The 23,200-nt window shown below is 42.2% G+C and overlaps 1 protein-coding gene across 1 annotated transcript in view; it reads right to left on the reverse strand.

The window, feature by feature from the left end:
* LOC110970274 (contactin-associated protein-like 2) overlaps nt 1-23,200 on the reverse strand; it is a 93,095-nt gene that overhangs the window by 61,855 nt on the left and 8,040 nt on the right. Inside the window, exons 3-4 of the mRNA XM_051953317.1 lie at nt 20,159-20,352; nt 11,901-12,048 (exon numbers count right to left, since the gene is read on the reverse strand). Of these exons, the coding sequence (XP_051809277.1) occupies nt 11,901-12,048; nt 20,159-20,352 (342 nt within the window). The remainder of the gene's footprint in view (nt 1-11,900; nt 12,049-20,158; nt 20,353-23,200) is intronic.

The raw sequence follows: 23,200 nt of genomic DNA on the forward strand, positions 1-23,200 counted from the left end.
TATCTGACCAGGATGAGCGAGATGAGAGGGATGAACAGGAGATAGAGGCAGATGTTTCTGCTTATTTAAATCTCCCAGTTTTGACATCCATCAGCACAGACTTAGGAGTAGTCATTGATAAAGTAAAGTCCCTGGAGGTTGATTTCAGAGATTCTGTTAGCAGTGCCATTAACAGGGAAGAGAACATCAGAGGTTATATAGACAGGAGCTTGGAAGCGCTTGAACATCGCATGATGACCACCCTGAGGAACTTTGAGGAGCAGCTGGTGGAGTGTCTGCAACGACGGGATGAGAAGTGGAAAATGGATCTTGAAAGGCTGAAGCGCGCCAGTCTCAATACAATCCAAAGATCTTTTTACAGCACAGGATTGCGTTTCCAACCAGGTAATGTGCGTTCCTCCTCATGCCAAACAGCTCCTGATGACCCTGTCTCAAAAGCAAACAAATACACGGGATACTCACCAGCAGTAGTTAGTCCAAGCATGGCCTCTGTGGATACTCCAAACCCCATCTCTCTGCATGGAGGTTTAGCTGCAGGACCTACAACTCCCTGTTCTGCTGTAACACAGCCTAGCACCAGGCCTACATGTGCTACTGATCAGATGCAATCTCAGACTGCCTCTCATTCCATCAGCACCAGTCCCGTTATTCCTTCAACCAGCCAAGCTACTAGGGTAGTTTATTCAAAGCCTGCTGTACATATGGATTTTCCATCTTTCAGTGGCAGCAAAGAAGTGGCAGATATCCTAAATTTTATTGATCAATGCGAAACTTTTCTTGCTGTTAGACCTCTGAGTGATGCTGAACTGGTTGGAGCTTTATCAAGTGTTCTTAAAGGCCCAGCACACAGTTGGTGGACTGTTGCTAAGTGCACTGTTCACAATTGGGCTGATTTCAAACAGGCCTTCAATGCTGCTTTCCTGCCACCAGATTACCTCACAGAAGTAGAGGAGAAGCTCAGAGACATGATTCAACTACCTGATCAGTGTGTAAGGGATTTTGCTTACGATTATCGGGCTCTCTGTCTAAGGTGGAAGCCTGATATAACAGAGGCAGAATTAGTGAGGAAAATTCTCAATAATTGTAACCCCAGAATAGCAGGTTGCCTGAGAGGCACTGTCACCAACGTGGAGCAGCTAGTCTCCATTGGTACTTTGGTGGAAAAAGACTGTACAGCTGCCAAGGAGTATTGGGGCAAGGTGGATCAACAAAAAGCAAAAGTGAAGATGTCAAAGAAACCCCAAGAGAAATGGTCCACAAAGAAACAGGCTGATGTTGTAACCATCGTACAGCGGGGAAAGAAACAGCCTCCAACTCTCCTGCATGTCCCCATAGAAGTGAGGGGTGTACAGTGTAAGGCCGTTTTTGACACTGCTTGTACATTCTCGCTCATGCGACACAGTCAGTGGCTGGAGCTGGCCCGGGAGGATGAACAACTCAAGCCAAGTGATAATCAAAGCTTTGCCTTTGCAGATGGGAAAACGTCCCATGAGGCCATGGGAAAGGTTCAACTTCTTTACAGTTGGCATGATGTGATGTGGTCATTAGAAACGTACATCATTGCCGACAAACACCTGGCCTTACCCATCATTTTAGGCTTAGATTTCTTGATCAAGACCTCAACTATTATTAATTTGGGCGACAACACCTATGGAGTGAAAGGACCTCGAGGCTATACCTTTTACCCCTTCCTTACTCAGCCTACAGAGAGCCATGACACCCGTCCCAGTGTAAGTCTCATTATGGCCCTTCCAAGAACTGAGACAGCTGTCAGTCATGCTGAGACAGTCCCAGAATTTATAGACCATCCCCCAGAGGTTAGGGAACTCTTGAAGGCTTGGCCGAAGGTGTGCTCTGGTAAATTAGGTAAAACCACCGTGGAGGAGCACAAGATCTTTACCACAGATGAGGTACCGATCCGCTGTAAAGCATATCGCGTATCTCCTTTCAAACGTCAGATCATCATTGAACAGGTAGAGCAAATGCTCAAGGATGGCATAATTGAGCCTTCCCAATCACCCTGGGCCTCTCCTGTGGTCTTAGTCCCAAAACCTGATAAGACACCTCGGTTTTGTGTAGATTTCAGGCCTCTGAATGCTAAAACTCTTCAGGATGCGTATCCCATGCCCATTATCCACGATCTTTTGGAATCTATGCATGGAGCAGCTGTCTTTAGTACCCTTGATCTAAAATCTGGGTACTGGCAAGTGGCGATGGCTGAAGACAGCAAGGCTAAGACGGCAGTTATCACACCAATCGGGCTCTACCAATTCAGATCAATGCCTTTTGGCTTAAAAAATGCTGGCGCCTCATTTCAGAGACTTATGGAGAAGGTTTTGGGTGAGCTGAGAGGGAAAATCTGCTTTGTGTACATTGACGATGTGATCGTGTTTTCACCCACTCCAGATCAGCATCTAAAGGATTTAAATGCAGTGATGGAAAAGCTCCACAAGGCCAACCTTACACTAAATCTTAAGAAATGTCACTTTTTTCGTCAAGAACTGAAATTCCTAGGACATGTGGTGTCAGGAAAAGGGGTCCAGGTGGATCCGGAAAAGACACTGGCAGTGACGGCATACCCCACACCAACCAATATCAAAACATTGCAGCGATTTCTTGGTCTGGTGGGGTGGTATCATAAATTTATAGCACATTTTGCTAATATCGCTTCACCCTTGCATCGGCTGACAAGAAAGGAGGTGGAATGGTCCTGGACAGAGGAATCTCAACATAGCTTTGACCAGCTAAAACAAGCTCTGGCCGAGGCTCCCATTCTTATACAGCCTAACCACTCACTTCCATTTGAAGTACACACAGATGCTAGTGAGGTAGGCTTGGGAGCAGTCCTGGTGCAAAGGGACGAGGAAGGTGAAAAGGTGATAGCTTTTGCCTCAAGGGGGTTACGAGGAGCTGAGTGTAATTACTCTACCTCAGAGAAGGAGTGTCTGGCTGTGGTCTGGGCAGTTGAAAAGTGGCATCATTACCTTGAAGGGAAAGAGTTTACAGTGTACTCAGACCATGCTGCACTGACGTGGGCCTTCAATTGTCCCAAAACAACATCACGCTTGACACGTTGGATCCTGCGTCTCCAACGATTCCAGTTTAAGGTCTGCTACAGAAAAGGTCTGCAAAACATTGTGCCAGATGCACTGTCGAGGGCAGTCTCTCCTCACGACAACTCTCCTGCTTATGTAGCCGTTAACATCTCCAAAAATTCCTCTGATCTCCCAACATCGTTGGCGGAGATTCACAAAGCTCAGGAAAAGGATCCTGATATCATGGACATGGTTAAAGATCTCACCAATGTCAACAGACCTGGAAGGGTAGTCTTCACTACTTGTCAGGGACTTCTGTACAGAAAGTCCCCATTGAGAGATGGAGGTGATAAATATCAGCTGGTGGTTCCAAAGGATCTGGTACCTTGTTTCCTTGATTATTTTCATGATCACCCTTTAAGTGGACATCTGGGCAGACTAAAGACTCTGCTGCGCATTCTTGAGGTGGCTTGGTGGCCAACGATCAGAAAGGATGTCTGGGCTCATGTCAAATGCTGTCGTACATGCCAGTCCTACAAAGCTGAAAACCAAAAACCAGTTGGTTTCATGCAATCAACCAAGGTTGAGGCACCTTGGGAGAAGCTTGGGATGGACCTCATGGGACCTTTTCCCCAGAGTAAAAAGGGAAATCGGTTTCTTCTGGTCATTGTGGATTATTTTACAAAGTGGGTTGAAATGTTTCCCCTAAAAGACAGCAAGGCTCATCGCATTACAACTATTCTGAAGGATGAGATCTTCACCCGCTTTGGTGTCCCACAGGAGCTAGTGTCAGATCGTGGACCTCAGTTCACTGGCCATGAGATGGCTAACCTATGCAGGTCCTGGGGAGTGACCCAAAAGTTCACCACAAGTTACCACCCCCAAGCCAATCTCACAGAACGGTCCAACCGCACCATCAAGACCATGATAGCCTCTTATGTGGGAGACCAGCATAACAACTGGGATAAGTGGATTAGAGAATTTCGTTTTGCCATTAATGCTGCACAACATGAAACTACTGGTAGAACTCCTGCAGAATTGGCACTTGGAAGGACGCTTAAAGGGCCCCTGGAACGGATGATCTGTACATCCCCTTCTCCTCACCAGTCTCCTTACAAATTGCTAGAGAGGCAAAAAGAAATGACAGAACAAGTCAGAAAGAGAGTGGGAGTGTGTCAGGCCAGACAAGCCAGGTACTATAATACCCGAAGGAGAGGTGCACAACTCTTTCCGGGAGACCAGGTCTGGGTCCGCATGCACCCGCTATCTAAAGCATCCGATAGTTTCTCAGCTAAACTTGCGCCTAAATGGTCAGGCCCAGCTACAATAGTGAGAAAGCTAGGCCCAGTCAACTACCAAGTACAGTGGAATGACCTAAACAAGAGGTTAGACACAATCAACACGGTCAATCTGAAACCCTACTTTGGGGTTCAGCCTCCCTCAACCTCGGCTGGGGGGGGGGATCTGTGACATTGTCACCTAAGTAATAAAATTAAAAGAAACATTAAAAGAAATAAAGAACCATAAATAACATGATGAAAACAAAATGAAAGTTTTCTGGTCTTTGTGCATGATGTTCCCTGTGCTAAAAATGTATTTAGGTAGGTGGGATAATAAACAATTCCAAAATAGTAATTAGAAAATGTGGTAAACAAAGGTTATATAAGGAGGATGTGGCGTAGAGGAACGGGGGAGACACGGCGTGAGCGGGAGTGACAGGAGGCTGCTGAAAGGAAAGGAGTGTGTAAAGTTAAAAAAAGAATGAACGAAGGCCTAAGACATTTTAATAAGGTTGGAAAAAGACTATTGAACCTGTAAAGAGCCCAGATCCTACCGGAGCCGACCAGACGTACACTCCCGGCCGTCAACATCTTGACGCGGACGCCACCCCAAGAGACAAAGGGATCCTTCACTTAAGGATTATCTCCTCTGCACCCGGGATATTGGTGAGATCCACCCTGTTTGAAACTCTTTTTTTTTGGTATACCAGTATTTTCTTTAACGATCGATCGCTTCTTTTTTTTGTTAGCGGAACTTTCTTTTTTGGGTCGGATTACCGTGTTGTTGTTGTTTTTTGCATCGAACGGACGGAGGAAAAGCCGCCGGCGTGAGGACCTTTCGGGATAGAAACTTTCTTAAAAGAGTATCTGAAGTGGACCATTTGACTGAAAACTTTGTATTTCGTTAGGGAAGGACTCTTACTTAATTTAGAAAGCATAAAGGTTTAGTTTCTATTTGTAATCTTGTGGCAATGTATTTTTTTGTATGGGGAAACAGCGGGTTTTTTTGGAGTAAAAGATGGAAGTAAAGAAACTTAAGAAATTTTAAAAGAGAATCCGATTGTGTTTATCAGCTGCATTACTACTGATAGTGACAATTAACTTTTATTTTTTTCTGAGATGAACCCCTTGGTGAAGTGACCTCTGCTTGGAAAAGTTGGAGTGTTACACAATATAGCCGTTTTAATGAGAAGCTCGGACGCTGTTGTATGCATTGAATGATATTTTATTCCAACAGTGGTCAAAAAAAATAAAAGAAATCACATTTAATTTATTACAGTCCCGGAGGTAGGGAGTGGATAAAACCTGTTGAAAGAGTGCCCGCCCGTATGCGACGCTCCTCGGAAAACAGCGAACGCACCCGTATTCAAACAGGGATAATCTGATTGGTCAAAGCTCGCCGGCCTTCTATTGGTTGACAGCATTGATACACAAAAATCTGAGAGCAGAGCAGAGATCCGTGAGCAGAAGTTCCGTGAGAGCAAGAGGAAGAGTTTGAGTTTGAGCGCAGGAAATCTGCGCGAGCAGCATCGTAACCGAGTGCGAGGACACAGTTTGAGCACGCGCAGAGCAAATTTGAGCGCGAGAGCAGAGTTCTGAGAGACAATATCACAAAATCTGAGAATGAAATTGATAAATGCTGCCCTCAAATCAATTTAAAATGCTCTTGAATTATGATAGGAAATTTATTCCATAGCTATGGTGCAGTTACATGTTTTGTTTAATGGGAGGCAAACACATATGGCCTGCCAACTTAACACAGGACAAGTCTTATGACAAAGTATGCAAATACATATTGAAAGGCAAACACATTGATGCAGGTGTACATCTAAGCTTCCATTTATTTCTAAAATTCTTGAAATATCAGTTGCAAGCACTGTTCCCTCTAAGCTCTGCGCGCAATTGCGCACTCCTGACAGTCTCAGTGCACAGAAAATCTGCGCTGCGCACAAAAAAAAATCCAACCTAAATTGAAAATAAAATAAATTCATAACAATTCATTCTGTGCTATTTTTCAATGTGAGTCAGTGAGTGACCCGTGACTGGCTGCTCCAGCCAATGATGTGATTCACATAGGTATTTACGCAGCTAATCAATGCCATTTACAGACGTCCTTATGTGCAGCCACCTTAGCCGGCTGCTACAGTGCGCTAGCATAGCTAGTCGCCTATATATATATATCTATGCTTCTGTGCGTGCACGGTCCTATGGTCCTGTCGCGGGTTGCCTGGTTACAGACGCTGCTGCGCACAGCTCTGCGCACTGCTCTGCGCGTTTAAAAATGTCTACATCCATAACTCCACCACATCCAAAGAAGCAAAAACGTTTGAGTGGGAAGACTCGAACCCCTGGCAATGGGTACAAGAAAAACTGTGTTTTCTGCTGCTCATGGAAATGCCTTAAGTAAGGCAGAATCAGGAGACAAACATGTAAAGAAACATGAGAATAGAGAGGACCCAACCAGCAGGTCACAGATTATCATCTCCAATCATCTCCTGAAGTCCATATGGTAAGGGACATCATGATGAGATTAGCTGGATTTCCTACAGTATATGTTTGTGAATTTACCAGATTATGCTTATAATAATGCTGATGTGGCCGTAGACTCCACAGTATTTTAGTGACTCAATAAAGTCCTAAGTTTTATTTAAATGCTTTTTAGTTTCAATAAACATTTATTTAATAGCCTATATGTGATCAATAAATGGCCTTTGCCTATCTAAAGAAAAACTCACTCAGAACTCTGATATGTTAACGGTACTAAATAAATAAAGAAATATGTGCATACACACATAAATGAGTTAATACATTAACTGTGTTAAGATAAGATTTAGATATAGATGAAAAAATATCTGTAGATAATTTCTTTGTACAGTATTCTGCATTCAGTTGTTTATGTTTTTGCAGAATCCAGTATTGCACACTAGTTGGTCATTACATTTTATTTCATTAGTATGGTTTCACTGTTTAAAATGATACCACTTCTTTTCAGACATAACCTGTTATCATAAAAGAATACAAAATTCTTAGTTCCGTGTTAAAGCACTTTAAAGCTTTAAGTATGGCTAAATGCTTCTTTTTCAAAATTCAATACGCCACTCCTTGGATGGTAGTGGCCCCAAGTTCAGTAAAGTTGGAAAGAAATTCACAGATTCAGACTTCCAGCATCTATAACTCGTTAGATATAGGTTGTCAGAAACATAAACAATGCCTCTTTCCCATCGCTGTAAGGCACACAAGCCCAGTTTTATCAAAAGTAGCTGTCTTTCAAGCTGCAGAAATAACACTGGTGTCTGTGGAGTGAACAGGGACCGTCTGCATCAGCAAAGAGAGACAAAAATATTCAATAACTTCACTCTTATACATTGTCGTGTCACCAAAATCACTGCTGCCTTCAACTGGCCCCTGCTGACAAAGTGTTTTAACAGAAATGTAAATGCTGTAATTTGGTTCTTTTAACAAACCATGTAACTTGGATGGATGCGATGCTGGCGTGACCGCAGTGCACACGTCTGATGTTGCTCACAGTGGTCCAAGGGTCTGCTCAGTGAGTTTGTGTGTTTGCTCAGACTCATGAAAAATTAGAGGGAACATTGGTCGCAAGTCAATTATGTTACTATCTACATGGATATGACTTGTTTCAAGAGCTTAAGTCAGGATTTAGAATGCATGTTGTGTGTGTGTGTGTGTGTGTGTGTGTGGGGGGGGGGGGGGGGGGGGGGTTTGACTTTTCACATTGGCATAGTTTTTTAAAGAGAATTTTACAGAGACTAAGTCTCAGTACTATCCAATAAAATACAGGAGATAATTTAAAATCCTGCTTCTCACATTGAAATGACAAGCTGTTTCTGAAAGACATTATTGTACCATATTATTCTGACAGAGCCCTTCACTTCCAAACTGGAGATATACTTGTGGTTCTTAAAGTTTCCAGAAGTAGAATGGAGGCAGAACTTTCAGAACTTTTCATGTTGTCTCCCTCTAGATTCTGTTTGTCCTCTTTGCAGGTATCTCTGGATCTCGAGCTGCACGTCTCTGATCGGCAGTCAGTGGACGTAACGATCTTTCAAGTGCTCTCATATTGTCTCTCTGTTCTTAATCTGCTTTTACGCTGTCCCCAGCCCAATCCTGAATTGAAAGTGAACTGGAATTTTAGCACAAGAAACATGTCATATTATGTAAGAGTGTAGTTCAATGATGTGTTCTTAATGATGTTTGGGCAACACACCAGTTGATATGCAATGCTTGGTTTCCATCAAGCACAGTTTGGTGGTAGTTTGATTGCTAAAAAACTACATTTTAGTCTAATCAGATCAAAGAACCTTTTGCAGTTGATGTCGGAGTATCACATCCCTTCTGGTGAACTCTAGACGAGATTTAATAAGAGTGTTTTTCAACAGTGACTTTCTCTTGCTACTCTTCCATAAAACTTTGACTGGTGAAGAATGTGGCCAACAGTTGTCTTTCTCTTCTTAACTGCTGAAGCTTTTCGATCCTTGGTGGCAAGAACAGTATGTATGTTTTAGGCATATTTAGGCATGTGGCATATTCCTTTCATTTTCCAATGATGGATTTCACTGTAGTCTGAGAGATATTCAGTGACTTGACAATTTTCTTGTATCCATTCCCTGACATATGCTTTCTAAGAACCTTTTCACATAGTTGCTTGGAGTATGAGATGCTTTTTTTTCTTTATGGTGTAGTTATAGCCAGAAGTACTGATTCACCACTGACAGATAATTATGTGACTTATAGCATCTTTTGGCTACACTCGTGTTAAATAAGGTGACTCGCTTCAAAGGAGGTGAATACTTATGCTGTCACTAATATTACAATTTATATTTAGGGGTTTGAGCACCAACAGTGCAAGGAACCTTTTGGAATTTTCATTGACATTGCTCTGCAGAAATATGTTTTCCCTTTGACACAAGAAAGTCTTTTTGTGTAAATGAGTCTTGAGACAATTTGACTGTAATTGGCGGGATATAAATAAAATTGAATTGAATTGAATGCTATTCAAAAAACCCAAATTAAATTGACCACAATTCAATTTTGAAAGGCAACTTTCAAAGGGGGTGAGCACTCCAAATAGCACTGTAATAAACTACTCAAGTACTATGTACTAATGAGACATATATATCCCTCCAGAAAGTTCTTGGTCTAGTCCACGGTCCCCTTCCAGACAGATGTGCTTGGAAAATATTCAAATTAAGTCTCTCAGGAGGCACCTGAATCAGATGTCTGAACTACCTTAACTGGCTTGTTTTGAAACTTGTACTTGCGATCTCATTCTTTTAGTCACTACCCAGTGTTCGTGATCACAGCTGTGGTTGGAACACAGATGAACTGGTAAATCAAGAGTTTTGTCTTCCGGCTCAGCTCCCTTCTCACCATGATGGTCCGGTACTGCCAATGCTGCACCAAGTTGCCTGTCCCATCTCACACTCTATTTTTCCATGACTCATGAACAAGATCCTGAGACACTTTAACTCCTTCGCTTGGGGAATCAACTCTCCTCAAACCCGGAGAAATCAATCCACCGGTTTCTGGCGGAGAACTATGGTTTTGGACTTGGAGAAGCTGACTCGCATTCCAGCAGCTTCACACTCAGCTGCAAACCGCTAAAATACATGCTGAAGGTCATGGTCTAATGAAGCCAACAGTACCACGTGATCTGCAAAAAGCTGAGACACAGTCCTAAGGTCCCCAAGCCAGACACCCTCCTCACCCTAACTGTACCTTGAGACCATGAACACCACAAACAGGATCGGAGATAAGGAGCAGCTCTGATGAAGTCCAGCACCCACCAGAAAGGTGTTTGACTTTGTGCCCAGAATGCAAACACATCTATAACATAGATTGCATAGGAACCGAACAGCTTGGAACAGTGCGTGTTGCGCTCCGTTATCCTGCTGTACCCCCGACAGGGCCCCTCGAGGGACATAATAGTAAACCATTTCCAACTGCAAATAAAATTTGCAAAATTACAATAACTGCAAAACATGTTGATTTGGTGGTCAAACTCCAATGATCCCCTTAGCTGTTTTGCAAGGTTAACCCCTTAAGCTTCAGTGTACCGCCGGCGGTACACCTACTAATTTGCATAGGAATTTCAAGAATGTCCGACGGCTGCAAACACGATTATACAAACACTATACGCCGATGGAAAGCTTAGATTCTCATGAATCCGCCGGTATAAACCACTTTCAGATGCGATTACCATAGCGGGTGAGAAAAACACATTTGTCCGACAAAAACGAATATTCATCCATCCGTTCTCTATACACGGCTTCAATGCACACAGCGCGACTCACATTTCCGGGTTCATTATTACACACAAAAAAAAAAGATTCCACAAAAAACGGCCATAATCCAACCTTTTACATCCAGACAACACAAGCCAGTAAACTATTTTATCCAAAACATGTCCTGAAGTCGGTATAAAATCCCCGAATCAGTCATTTTCAAGGAAATGCACCTCGCGATGCCCGTCCAGTATTCCCTGTATTTTTCATAATTTTTTTTATTTAAAAATAGAATATTAGCGATTCTTTGTACTGAAAACGGCTGGAATTGACTGAAGCTTAAAGGGTTAAAGAGCTTGTCCACTGTTCCACAGCTACAATCCACATTGTTCCTCCTGCAACCGAGTTCCAACAATCGGTCTGCCACTCCACAAGCTCACGATGTGATTCCAATACATCACTGAAGAGACACGTCAGCCAAGATAGCAAAACAATGTCTAGAGCCTTTAGCTTTTTGGAGTGAATTTCATCCACACCTGGCACTTTCTTAAGTTGCTTGACTACCTCAGCAACCTTTACCACACATGCTCACATGTGCGCGTGCGTGCGCACACACACACACACACACACAAACACACACACACACATCATGTCGACATGCTTTTATCATCTTCTGAAGTATATTTATGATGCATGCTACAATAAATGACGTCAACATGGAGTTAGGCTCGCTCTGTGGCTCCACTAAATAGATCAGCAAACAAGAGTTTTACAACCGGCTGTCATCTGTTCAAGAACAACAACTTAAAACATAGTTTGTTTCTCACACTTTAACAATAACTGTGCTGTGGAACTTGAAGATATTAGAACAGGTTTTTACATTAAACAAATAAAACTCGAGTTATCTTCAATCCGTTATCTTCAAGCCTGTGAACATAGTTCATTTTGCCAGAAATGAGGTCTTTGTGACTCATCCAATTTAATCGGTAATGTGAAAACCACAGGTGCGGTCCTACAACTGGCATCCTAAAAGTGCACCCTCAGGGGCTGCAGACACATCCTACTCAATTCTAATTCTTTTTCTAAATTCTTGTTGTTGAACATTTGTACGCAGGGAGATGAGCACCGTGATTAAAATGGATAATCTGCTGAATAAAAGTAGCAGGGCTGCTATACAGCACAATCCAAATCCTTATAATTTTCCGTTTCATTTTCACTTTCAGTGTGGGAAGTTGCTGCCAGGAACTTGCCCAGAACCTACAGGGACGAAGAAATCTCTAACATACGGACAGTTGAAGGAGGGAGGTGGGGTTCCCCCTCCCTCGTCCACTGGTACTCACAATATGAGCAGCCATAGAACTCAAGACGTACTCCAATGCGTCCCTCCCTGCTCCAGGCCAGTGGGATGAAACGGATGTAGCGGGCCAGGATGGCGTGCTGCAGCTCATGGCGAACCATACCCTCACTGTTTGTGTTTCCCTCAAATGTCTGAAACACAAGAACACACATGCCATATTTGTATATTGGTCCACAGCAAAATTTCATCCCGTTTCTGTTTGTTTTCCTCTATAGATTTTTGGCATGCTACTGGCATTCCATGCTTGACCCAAGAGCATTCAAATGTCGTTTGTATTTGGCTAACTTGTTACGCTATTTATATATTTCACAGATAAATTCAAAAGCAAAACAGTGACAAGCCAGTCATTTGTGGTCATCATGTGCCCTCTAAAGCTGACATTTAATATTAATTACAAGCAAATGCTGTGAATAATTTTTGGTCTTTGTGCGCCCTCCATTGGTATGTCAGTTTCACTGTAAGAAAGTGTTGGGGGTGGGGTGGGGGAATATAACAAAACATGAGGAAATCTTATGGCAGCTGTGGCTTGTGTGGTAAAACAGTTTGTCTTCTAATTGCAGGTTTCTAGGTTTCACCCCAGCTGCTATGGCTGTTATGAACCCATCCTCCACAGAGTCACTCTGCATTGGCTAAAAATGCTTAGTTTAGGAAGTATTTTTCCTCCAAAGTGGAGAGTTTCACTACTTTTTGGAGATTTCATTTGTGTGTCAAGTGACTGAGTGTGGAGCAGTCCTTTTTAGAAAACAGAAAAAATAACTTCTAATCTGCTCCCAATCACACAAAGATTCATCTTCATTTAACCACGCAATAGAGATTAGACATCAGAATGTAGCCACAAGGATCTTCTCTTATTCACTTATGACATCTAACTCAATAGACTTCATGTATTTTAGAGTTTAACTTTAATTCATAGGTAATGCACCACTGACTTCTTATTTCACTGCAAAATACAGTGCTGGCTGACTTTCTGCTCAATTCCTGGATTTGACAATTACCATTATGTTTGGGGTGTGAAAAGAGGCCAACGTTCAGCCACTCATGTCTCAATTTAAAATACCAAATTCAGAGGTAAAATGTTTTACTTTTGAGGCAAACACATTTTTTTCTTAAAAAATGTGAGGATGTACTCATTTACAGCAGAGCTTGTTGACAGTATAGTGAGTAGAGCCGCATTTAGGCGCAAGAGAAACATGAATCCATAATTAAGCACATTTGAGAGATGCCATTATTCTGTTGCTGATATCTGCAGTTCATTTACATAATTTTTTTGAATGGCATTATGTGTGAGTTGGAAAAACATGCTGAAAATAATGAAAAATCCATAGACAATAAATACTGTTACACTGAAACCTTGTGGACAGTTTTCCCATACTCCAGTGTATCATATACTCACTGCACACTATTGCTATGTGGTGAGAAATAACCTAGGAAAATTGCAAAATGTTTTAGCTAATATCTTTGCAATGGTGAAGGTGACAAGACAGCTTCCATTGGCTGGAAATCGAGTGAACGATGTTGAAGTGATTAATGTAGGCCACAGTCATTTGCATCATAAAGATTTTTGTGCCTATTATTATTTTTTACTAGACATATGTTCTAAATATTTCATTCAATCTTCGCTAGATGTTGTACATGACATGTTAGTAGGATCCAGAACACAGGAGAAATATGTTCCATTTGACAGTATGTTGTTCAATTAGCTGACAAATTTTTGAGGAATCACTTATGAACGCTTTACCCAGCTGAAACAGACTGACGCCATGGAGAAGTGGCAGTTTCGCTTTTAGAGGGCCCTATAGTAGTTTTTTTTTTTAAATTGCTCAATACAAATGCTACTACTCTCACACAAGTACAAACTTCCAGGGCTAAGAGATCCTCAAATGGCCACTTGAGACTCGTTCCAAGTCTAGCATGTCTATCCCTACTGACTAAACAAAATGTTGACAGCCTGACACATAAAATGTATTTTATCTCTCTAACTAATTTACTTCCATTGTTCAAAAAACTGCAGGATGGGATTTTTAAAGCCTTCCCATTAAATATTAGCGCTGCATATTATGCATAATTTAGACCCTCCAGAAAAACGCGATTATGCGATCGCGTGAATTCCCGCATAAATCACCAAAATGCCGCTGATTATGCGGGGGTCAATTATTTCACAAAAGGCCCCATAATCCCCGCAAAACAGCGCATAATTCCCGCAAGAATCTCACAATATAAATGGAGTTGTGTGTGAGTTTTTATGTGACGCCCAGGTGTAAACTAACCGTGACGTCACCCGTTGGTTTCAATGCTGAGAAAATGAAGCCCGGATTTTGCTACTTCCTGGTCGCCGTTTTGGATTTTTTGGAGCCAGTGACGTAAAAAGCGTCATCAAACAGGCTGGACCGGAGAGCAACTAGGGGTAGGATTGGCTGAGGACTCTCTTATCCCGCCCACATTTTACCGCAGAGGCTTCTGTTGCTGTCTATCAAGTATAGCCACGCCCCCTGGCTCCGCCAACTTTAATGATTTATTTAAAATTCAGTATTGATTTATTTTAAGATCGGCCACCTGATCTCTCATTTTGACCATGAAAACTAACGGGAAAAAAATCCTGAGCTGTAGAAAATCAGTCTATCAAATTTTATTTTTTTCCAAAAATGAATTGGGGTCTATGGAGATAAAGCTATTTGGAGCCAACCCTAGCGGACGGCGTGATATTGCAAGTTTTTGACACTTCCGGGTGGGCTTCAATTCTGGAGCCAGATGCTATGTCCACTATATGTACACAGTCTATGGTGACGCTAGGGGTGGACGATATGGCTAAAACTTTTATCACGATATAGCTCTTAATTTCGGTCGATACGATATAATTCCGATATCGATATAAGTAATATAAAAGCCTCAGAAAAACTGTTAAGAATGCACATTATTTTGACAGGACGCACCTCCAGTGTAAAATTTTAGAAATAAAAACTACAAAAAATTAATGTTCACCTTTTTAAGAAATTTGAAATCCCTGTCAAATAAACACAAAAGTCTCACCTTTTTCAATACAAATAGCTTTAACTTTAAACTACAATACAGTTATGCCATTGTTATAGATTCAAACAAAGGTGCTTCAACCAGGAAAAAAAAAGTGCTCAGAACTGCTGTAATACACACAAAACAGAGTGAGCGACAAACACAAATGCTCCTGGCCCAGAGTTTAGTCGGTGCCCGAAGCACTGCAGTCTTGTCCAGGAGTTCAGTTCAGCGGCTTTGATGATATTGGTCCCGCTATCTGTGGTGATGCAGACCTGCTGATCCTCGCTGAGTCCCCAGGACGCAAGCGCATCTTTAAGTCCGGCTGCAACAGCTTCACCGGTGTGATCCTCGGGAAAACAGACCGTCTGGAGGCATAAGCTGACAAGCTTCCAATCTTCCAATCTTGGTCAATAAAATGAACCGTCAGGCTCAAGTAAGGCTCGGAGGTTCTGCTTGACCACAGGTCAGCTGTGGTCGCAAATTTCGTGACGGACTTCTTCAGCTGCTCCTCCACCCTCTCTCTCACTTCACCGTAAAGTGCAGGTATGGCTGTGCGTGAAAAATATTTACGTCCGAGGAGCTCGTATCTGTGGTCGAGGACTGACATAATTTTCCTAAAGCCCACGTTTTCCACTGTAGTAAACGGCATCATGTCTTTAGCCAAGAAGTTTGCGACGGCCTTGGTTATGTCTTTATGGCGTTTGGAGTTCTTGTCATAAGGCATGAAAACAGCGATCTGCGTTTGCTGCATGGGCTTCTCTTTTGACTCCGCTGTCGCTGCTGCTGGGGGTGATGCTTCAGGTACGAGTTGGTTCAAATTTTTATGGTGCTTTATCTTCTGACTCTCGGCATACTCTATCGAGTGGAAATGCTTCAGATGGTGGAACAGGTTCGATGTGTTCCCGCTGCTAGTTGGCACGACTCTCCGGCATATTTTGCAGCACACTGAAACCTGAAGTTTATCGGATTTTCGATAGCCGAACCACTTCCACACCACCGAATTAGTTTTTCCTCTCTTGTCAACTATTTCGTCAGCTTTTTCTTCGCTTGTGGTAGCTTGTTCAGTCACATTTACATTACGGTCATGGGCCCTCATTTGGTAGCTTGCCGCGGTGGGGCTTTGCTTGCTTGAATGGCATTTAAAACGCTGTAATTACATACTCTAATGTACTATATCGAAATATTGAAAATGTGTTTAAAACTCATATCACCGTTATTGAATAAAAATATACCGCGGTATATATTGATATTGAAATATTGTCCAGCCCGAGGTGACGCCCGGCCTGACGTCATCAGTTCGCGCATTCACACACACACACACACACACACACACTAGAAGCACGAGCTGATGCGGAGCGCGGCGCTCAGAGACGAAAAACGAGAATGGCGAATGCTCAAAGATCACATTTACCTACGAATATTTCAGCCAGAGACCGGGCAAAACAGTACCCAGATTTACTGCACGAAAGTGGAGGGAAACTTTTTTGCACCCCGTGCAATATTGTTCTGGAGCACCGAAGAAAATCAACCGTGTTGCAGCACTTCTCCATGACTTCTCCACGGAGTGTGCTGTGTGAGTGCGCTGTGTGGGTGGGTGTGTGTGTGTGAGTGAAGGAGCGCACCGGGGTGTGCATGCGTGTGTGTGGTTAAACCCCAATTACAATTTCTTAAAAAATTAACAGGAAACTGTTTTAACCTCAGTAAGGGATGTGTGTGTCCTAGTAACAGGATGTAGGAGAAGAATCACCTTTTTTTCCCCAATTCTTACATATTTCGCATCTTTTTGCATATTTCACAACTATTCGCATACTTTGCAACTTTCCGCAATTTCCCCACATAAAATGGCATAAAAACCCTGCATATTTATTCGCATAATCAAGGATTTTAGCCTGCGGAATCAATGATTTTTGCCCGCATTTTTCTGGAGGGTCTAATAATTAAAGGTGTTTCATGCTTTGAATGACAGGTCGGCAGAACATTACAGCCCAGTCACACAGATGGCCTGCTTCTGCCAGGAGTTACAAAAGTGTCTACTATCGCATATATGACAATGGTCAGGGTCAAAACCAGTTTCAAAACCACTGTTCAAGGACACCTGTTAGTAATGTCATTAAGCATTAATCCATCTTCACATACTGTTCATGATCCCATACCCTACGGACTAAAACCTTGAAACCATGCATCGATTGCACTTGCGCCACATAAATGGCTGCAAGTTACGGGAGCTCCTATTTACTTTCTCTCTTTTATTTTTTTTGTCTTTTTTCTTACTGATCTCATACGCACATGTGCAGTTATCGAGGTACTGGTGAGACTAGGGGCTATACAGTGGCATGGTGGCTAGCACTTTTTTCGTCTGCAGCAAAGAAATCCCGAGTTCACGTCCTGGCTTTCCCGGGATCTTTCTGCATGGAGTCGGTTTGGAGTCTGCCTGTTATTATTGGAATTGTAAGATTTCTCCCAAATAAGACTGGGGAGATAATGGCGCTAACCAGGCTACAGAGGGAGTACCGAAGGCTTGGCTGAATAAACTCAATCAGCCTGGACAGTTTTCAGCTTATACAAGAGGACAGAGCATAGGAGAGAGGGACAGAAGAAGAAGAAGGGACAGGGAGCAGATGTTTGTCAATGACAGATAGTCCCACACTGGGTACATTAGTGTTAAAGAGCAGTGCTGCACTAAAAATATCAAACTTTTAGCCATTAGCATTCAGCCGTACTACCTGCTGAAGGAGTTCTCACATGGCATTGTGATAACTGTGACCAGAAATGGGCAAACGACCTAATTCTGTTTTTCAACAGTCCTCCCCCACCAACCATGCTGCACCCTGGAGGGGTGGAGGAAACAGGATTGAACATACACCTGGCTCCATGGACCACTGACTACCTCACCAACAGTAGGTTCCACAGCTGTGTCTGATGAGGTGGTCTGCTCCACAGGGGATGGTGGTTTCTCCATTTCCCTTCACCCTGTACACATCAGACTTCACAGAGAACACTGTAAACTGTCACTCCAGGAGTCCTCCAGTTGTACTTATCTGTATCCAGCTGCTGCAACGTGAATTTCTCCGGTGAGGTATCAATAAAGTTTCTCTGAACTTATCTCAACCTGGATCCACTTTTAAAATGTCAAGCAATTCTATTCCAATTTAGCTTGTAAACAGCCTGTTGCTGTGTCTTACGTTTCTTTACACTAAGATACTGCCCTTGTGTGATTTTTGATGTCCATTTTCACCTTTCACAGACAGCGTGTTTCCTTTTTCTGATAGTTTCAACACTTCACTTGTTATTGTTCAGCCCTGGAATCCGAAACCTCTAAAGCTCTTAAACCTTTTATTCATAGAGGGACCATTGTGTGGTAGTTGACATAATTAATATAGAAACTTTCAGTATTTTTCTAAAAACTGTAAATATATTAAATTTAGTTTTGAACTCCTTCATGCAAGATTACGTCATGTCCTCCTCCACATCTGCTTAGCTGGCAGCTTCCATTCTCCGTCCATCTATTTTTCGCTTCCTGTGGGCATGAGAGAAGATACCAGTGCCTGGGAGTGGCTCCCCTGCTGTCACTCACCTTCATGTTCCATAAAACTCTGACTCAGTTCACAATTCAACACTAGACCATTGAACAGACTACAGTCAGTCAGCTCTGGACCAGCAATTCTATTAAGTTTTGTCTTTTGCTCTGGTTTAACCTTTCCTCTGCCTACTACTCTGCTTGGATCTTGTTTCTCACACTGCTCTCCCCCAAGTCAGCTGCCTGCTAAGTGGAGTAGCTTGTTCACTAGTCTTGTTTATTAATTCTTGCTACTTGGGTTCAGTCCGTTTTCATGGTGGTGTGATTCTGCTTGCTCTAACTTCATTTTTTGTGTAGTTTATGGATTACGCTCTACCGCGTCGCCAGCTCCTGGTTCGTAGTAGCAATTCTGTCTGTAGCTTTCTCCTAACTGGCCCTAGCATTGTGGTCAGTAGACCCATCAATATTCCAGAGAGATTAAGATACAAGGTTGAGTCTGCAATGTTTTTTGATTAGTTTTCCACCATTAATAATTTCTGGATTTAGTCTGTATTTGTCCATTAGTTTTTCCCATAGTTCTAGCATTTCCAGGTTACTGTCGTTACAGCTGTAAATTTCTGGTTTGTCGTTTCGATAGTTTACTCCCAAAGGTCGCTAGTGTACCTTGGGAAATCTTTGCCTCCTTTGTTCATAGTCTGTTTGTAGCCTTCTCTTTAGGTTTCCCAATTAGTTTTCTCTTCAGTCCCTTCCCTTTCTCAGTTCATAGTTCCTGCTGTCATCCTATGCCTTTGTACAGATAGCTTTTCAGTCCCATTTATAGCACAACCCTGTGGTATGGTCATATTCCAATTTTTACAATCAGTGTGTATTGTGCTCGGCAAAACAGTCAATTCCACCAGTAACGACTTCTCACTGTTATAATGGTCATGTTTTCCAACTCCTTTGATGGCCTGCTTTTGTTTTTTTCCTTCATTCCTAATAAACACTTTGACAGGTTAGTTGCTGGCCTCAGAACAAATAGAAAACAACCTGAAACTCGGATCATATTCTATAACAATAGGCTGATATAAATGAGTGCTGGTAAGGTAATTGAATAACATGTCGGGCTGAAAGACTTTGTGCTATAAATACAAAGCGTTTTTGTGGGCCCGCACCAGTAGCTTAGAAATATATAAGGTGGTGATCCTTGCCATCTAGAAGTTGTCGTCTTCCTGCTCTCTGTGAACTAGGTCACAGAATAATCTTCAGCTCTGTTTTCCAACAATAACGTCTACAGCTTTCTTTAAAAATGTTTCAGAAAGAAAATGTACATCCTTAACCTCATCGTTCTGAATGTTGTACATTGACAGAATGTCATGTTAGACCGACAGAGAATCGATATTACAATCGCAAGATGGGCTTCACGATCAAAAAATACCCCCCAATCCTGGGTCTCACAACCAGCTAAGTGATTTCAATCTAAGCAACTGACAATTTTACTGTTTAACCTTAAAACGTACCCTAGGGTGGCAAAAAAAAAACAACAAAAAACACTTTTTCCTCCTGGCCTTCATTCAAAATAGGTCATTGAGAAAAGATCAATAGCTATTTAATTAGCTAAAAAGAAACAGTTTATCATGGTACACTTTTCAACTATAGCACTAAGCCCTTCTCTAGCAGTATAAGTGACATGTTTGTGCAATTTTTAAAGGAAATCACATCAAATGGTTTCTTACCCAAATGTTTCCATCTTGTAGATAAGGCCTCCAGTTTTTCGGTGTGTCACTGTACAGCAGCCGATACTTGCTGGTCCAATCAAAACTACTGTAGCGACCCTGTGTCACTATGGCAACCACTTGCTTTCTAGATCCCAGGTCTACCTGTAGCCACTGGTAACGGTCTGTATCCAAGGGTGACCAGCCTCCAGCACCTGGATTTGTGGGTGTTGTAGGGGTGGACAGGATTAAAGATGGGAAAAATAAAAATAAATGGAAGAAGAGCAGACAAATGTATCTGGAACACTGGAAACACAATTATTATTTAATAAGTGTCTTTACTGTTTTCATCTTAGAGCAACATTGCCCATGCACTGTTTGATAGACCCCGCTCACACAGCTGATATCATCACAGTGTGTTTGGCAAGTAGGGTCAGTCTAGGTACCGTAAAACGGGGCTATAAGGGACAGAGGGGTAATAAGGGACATTTTTCCAGAAAATGTTTTAAATGTAATTCTGCGGTTTTTATGTTGAGCAGGATGCGGTTTTGTGTTGTTTTTATCAATTATCCATGAATTCTTAAAGAAATCTAGGTAAAAACCGCAGAATTACATTTAAAACATTTTCCGGAAAAGTGTCCCTTATTACCCCGCTGTCCCTTATAGCCCCGTTTTACGGTACAGAAAGTTGGCAGATTACAGGAAAATTCAAAATAGTGTCTGAATAGACATTGTGGATATAATTTTTTGCCAGAACAGCTTCAGTTTTAACTCTTCAAGTCTGATATTCAGATACCGAAATTAATATCCAGATACCGCTGTAGCGAACAAATATTCGGATATTTGGGATATTCGGGTCCAGATCTGAATTCTGGTTGAAGGTATTTTTGACCATTCTTCTTTACGAAACATCTCCAGTTCAGTCAGGTTTGATGGTTTCCAAGCATGGACAGCCTGCTTTAAATCACACCACAGAATTTCAATAATATTCAAGTCTGGGGACAGAGATGACCATTCCAGAACGTTGTAGTTGTTCCTCTGCATGAATGCCTTAGTAGGATTTGAGCAGTGTTTAGGGTTGTTGTCTTGTTGAAGTATCCAGCCCTGGCGCAACTTCAACTTTGTCACTGATTCTTGAACACTGTTGGCAAGAATCTGCTGATACTGACTGGAATCCATGTGACCTTCAACTTTAACAAGATTGCCAGTACCTGCACTGGCCACACAGCCCCACAGCATGATGGAATCACCACTAAATTTTACTGTGGGCAGCAAGTGTCTGTCTTGGAATGCTGTGTTCTTCATCCGCTATGAATACCGCCCCTTGTTATGTCCAAATAACTCCATTATAGTTTCATCAGTCCACAGCACCTTATTCCAAAATGAAGCTGGCTTGTCCAAATGTGCTTTAGCATACCTCAAGCGACTCTGTTTGTGGCATGTGTGCAGAAAAGGCTTCTTCTGCATTACTCTCCCATACAGCATCCCCTTGTGCAAAGTGCGCTGAATAGTTGAACGATGCGCAGTGACACCATCTGCAGCAAGATCATGTTGTAGGTCTTTGGAGCTGGTCTGTGGGTTGAGATTGACTGTTCTCACCATCCTTCGCCTCTGCTTATCTGAGATTTTTTGGCCTGCCACTCCGGACCTGAACTAGAACTGTGCCTGTGGTCTTCCATTTCCTCACTATGTTCCTCACAGTGGAAACTGACAGCTGAAATCTCTGAGCTAGCTTTTTGTATCCTTCCCCTAAAGCATGATGTTGAACAATCTTTGCTTTCAGGTCATTTGACAGTTGTTCTGAGGCTCTCATGTTGCCATTCTTCAGAGCAGATGCAAAGAGGAGAACAACTTGCAACTGGCCACCTTAAATACCCTTTCTCGTGATTGGCTTCACCTGTGTATGTAGGTCAAGAGTGAATGAGCTTACCAAACAATTTTTGTGTTCCAAAAATTAGTGCTAAAGGTACTCAAATCAATAAAACAACAAGGGTGCCCAAATGTATGCACCTGCCTACTTTTGTTCAAATAATTATTGCATACTTTCTGTAAATCCTATAAACTTCATTTCACTTCTCATATGCCACTGTGTTCGTCCGCTATATGAGATATTTAACAGAAATTGCTGATCCGAACAGCCAGTGATTTATAAAGGAAAATCTTGAAAATTATCAGGGGTGGCCAAACTTTTGCATACCACCGTATGTCCCAAAAGGGAACCTGAGGTACGAAAAAGGAAGTCAGAAAAACAGGAAATCCTAAACTAGCCATCAGTGAACTAAAATGAGGACAGATTCACTTACTGCATGGCTTATTTCTCGCCTCAAATGGTTTCAGAAATACTTTTCCCTAAAGTGTTTTCAAAATAAAAGAGAAAGTTGGTGACCAAGCCGCTATGTTTATGCGACGCATTTGCCGGACTGTCAAGCTGAAAGCTTGGTCATGTGACCACGTAGTGGTCTAGTATGGTCACACACTAGACCACACTAGACCAATGTTCTAGTGTGAAGCTCGAGCGCTGTCATGTGATAATGTTGTGGCCCGCTAGTGACCCCCCACCATGCAGGCAAATTTCAGATGTGGCATGTTTACAGGCGGGAAAAATGCATCTCGTGGACATGTACCTTCAGGGTTTCAAAGTGACTGTGAATATTTATTAAATTCAAGACAGATAGACACAAAGGGTAAACTTCTCTAACGCTACCCCTGTCCATACAAAGTGCTGCTTCATCTGATCAGCTTAAATCAAGTATAGTGGCTCTTGTAGCACCAACAAATCAATATCATACTTGTCTGTAGAGAGGAGTGTATTACAGCCTCATATAAAAGTAACAATAATGATAATAATAATATTAAAGCAAATAAAGCACTGGTATCGGAATAGTATCAGCAGATATCCAAATTCGGGTATCGGGATTGGATTGGAAGTGAAAAAATGTGGATCGGTGCATCCCTATTACTAACAAGGGCTAAGGACATTACAGTGCATAACGATCATGCTCCTGCTGTTCCTGGCCTCAGTGCTACCTATTTTGCTTTAGCCAGAATACAATTCAATGTGTG

This window comes from Acanthochromis polyacanthus, chromosome 9, assembly GCF_021347895.1.
Source record: "Acanthochromis polyacanthus isolate Apoly-LR-REF ecotype Palm Island chromosome 9, KAUST_Apoly_ChrSc, whole genome shotgun sequence".
NCBI classification, from domain to species: Eukaryota; Metazoa; Chordata; class Actinopteri; family Pomacentridae; genus Acanthochromis; species Acanthochromis polyacanthus.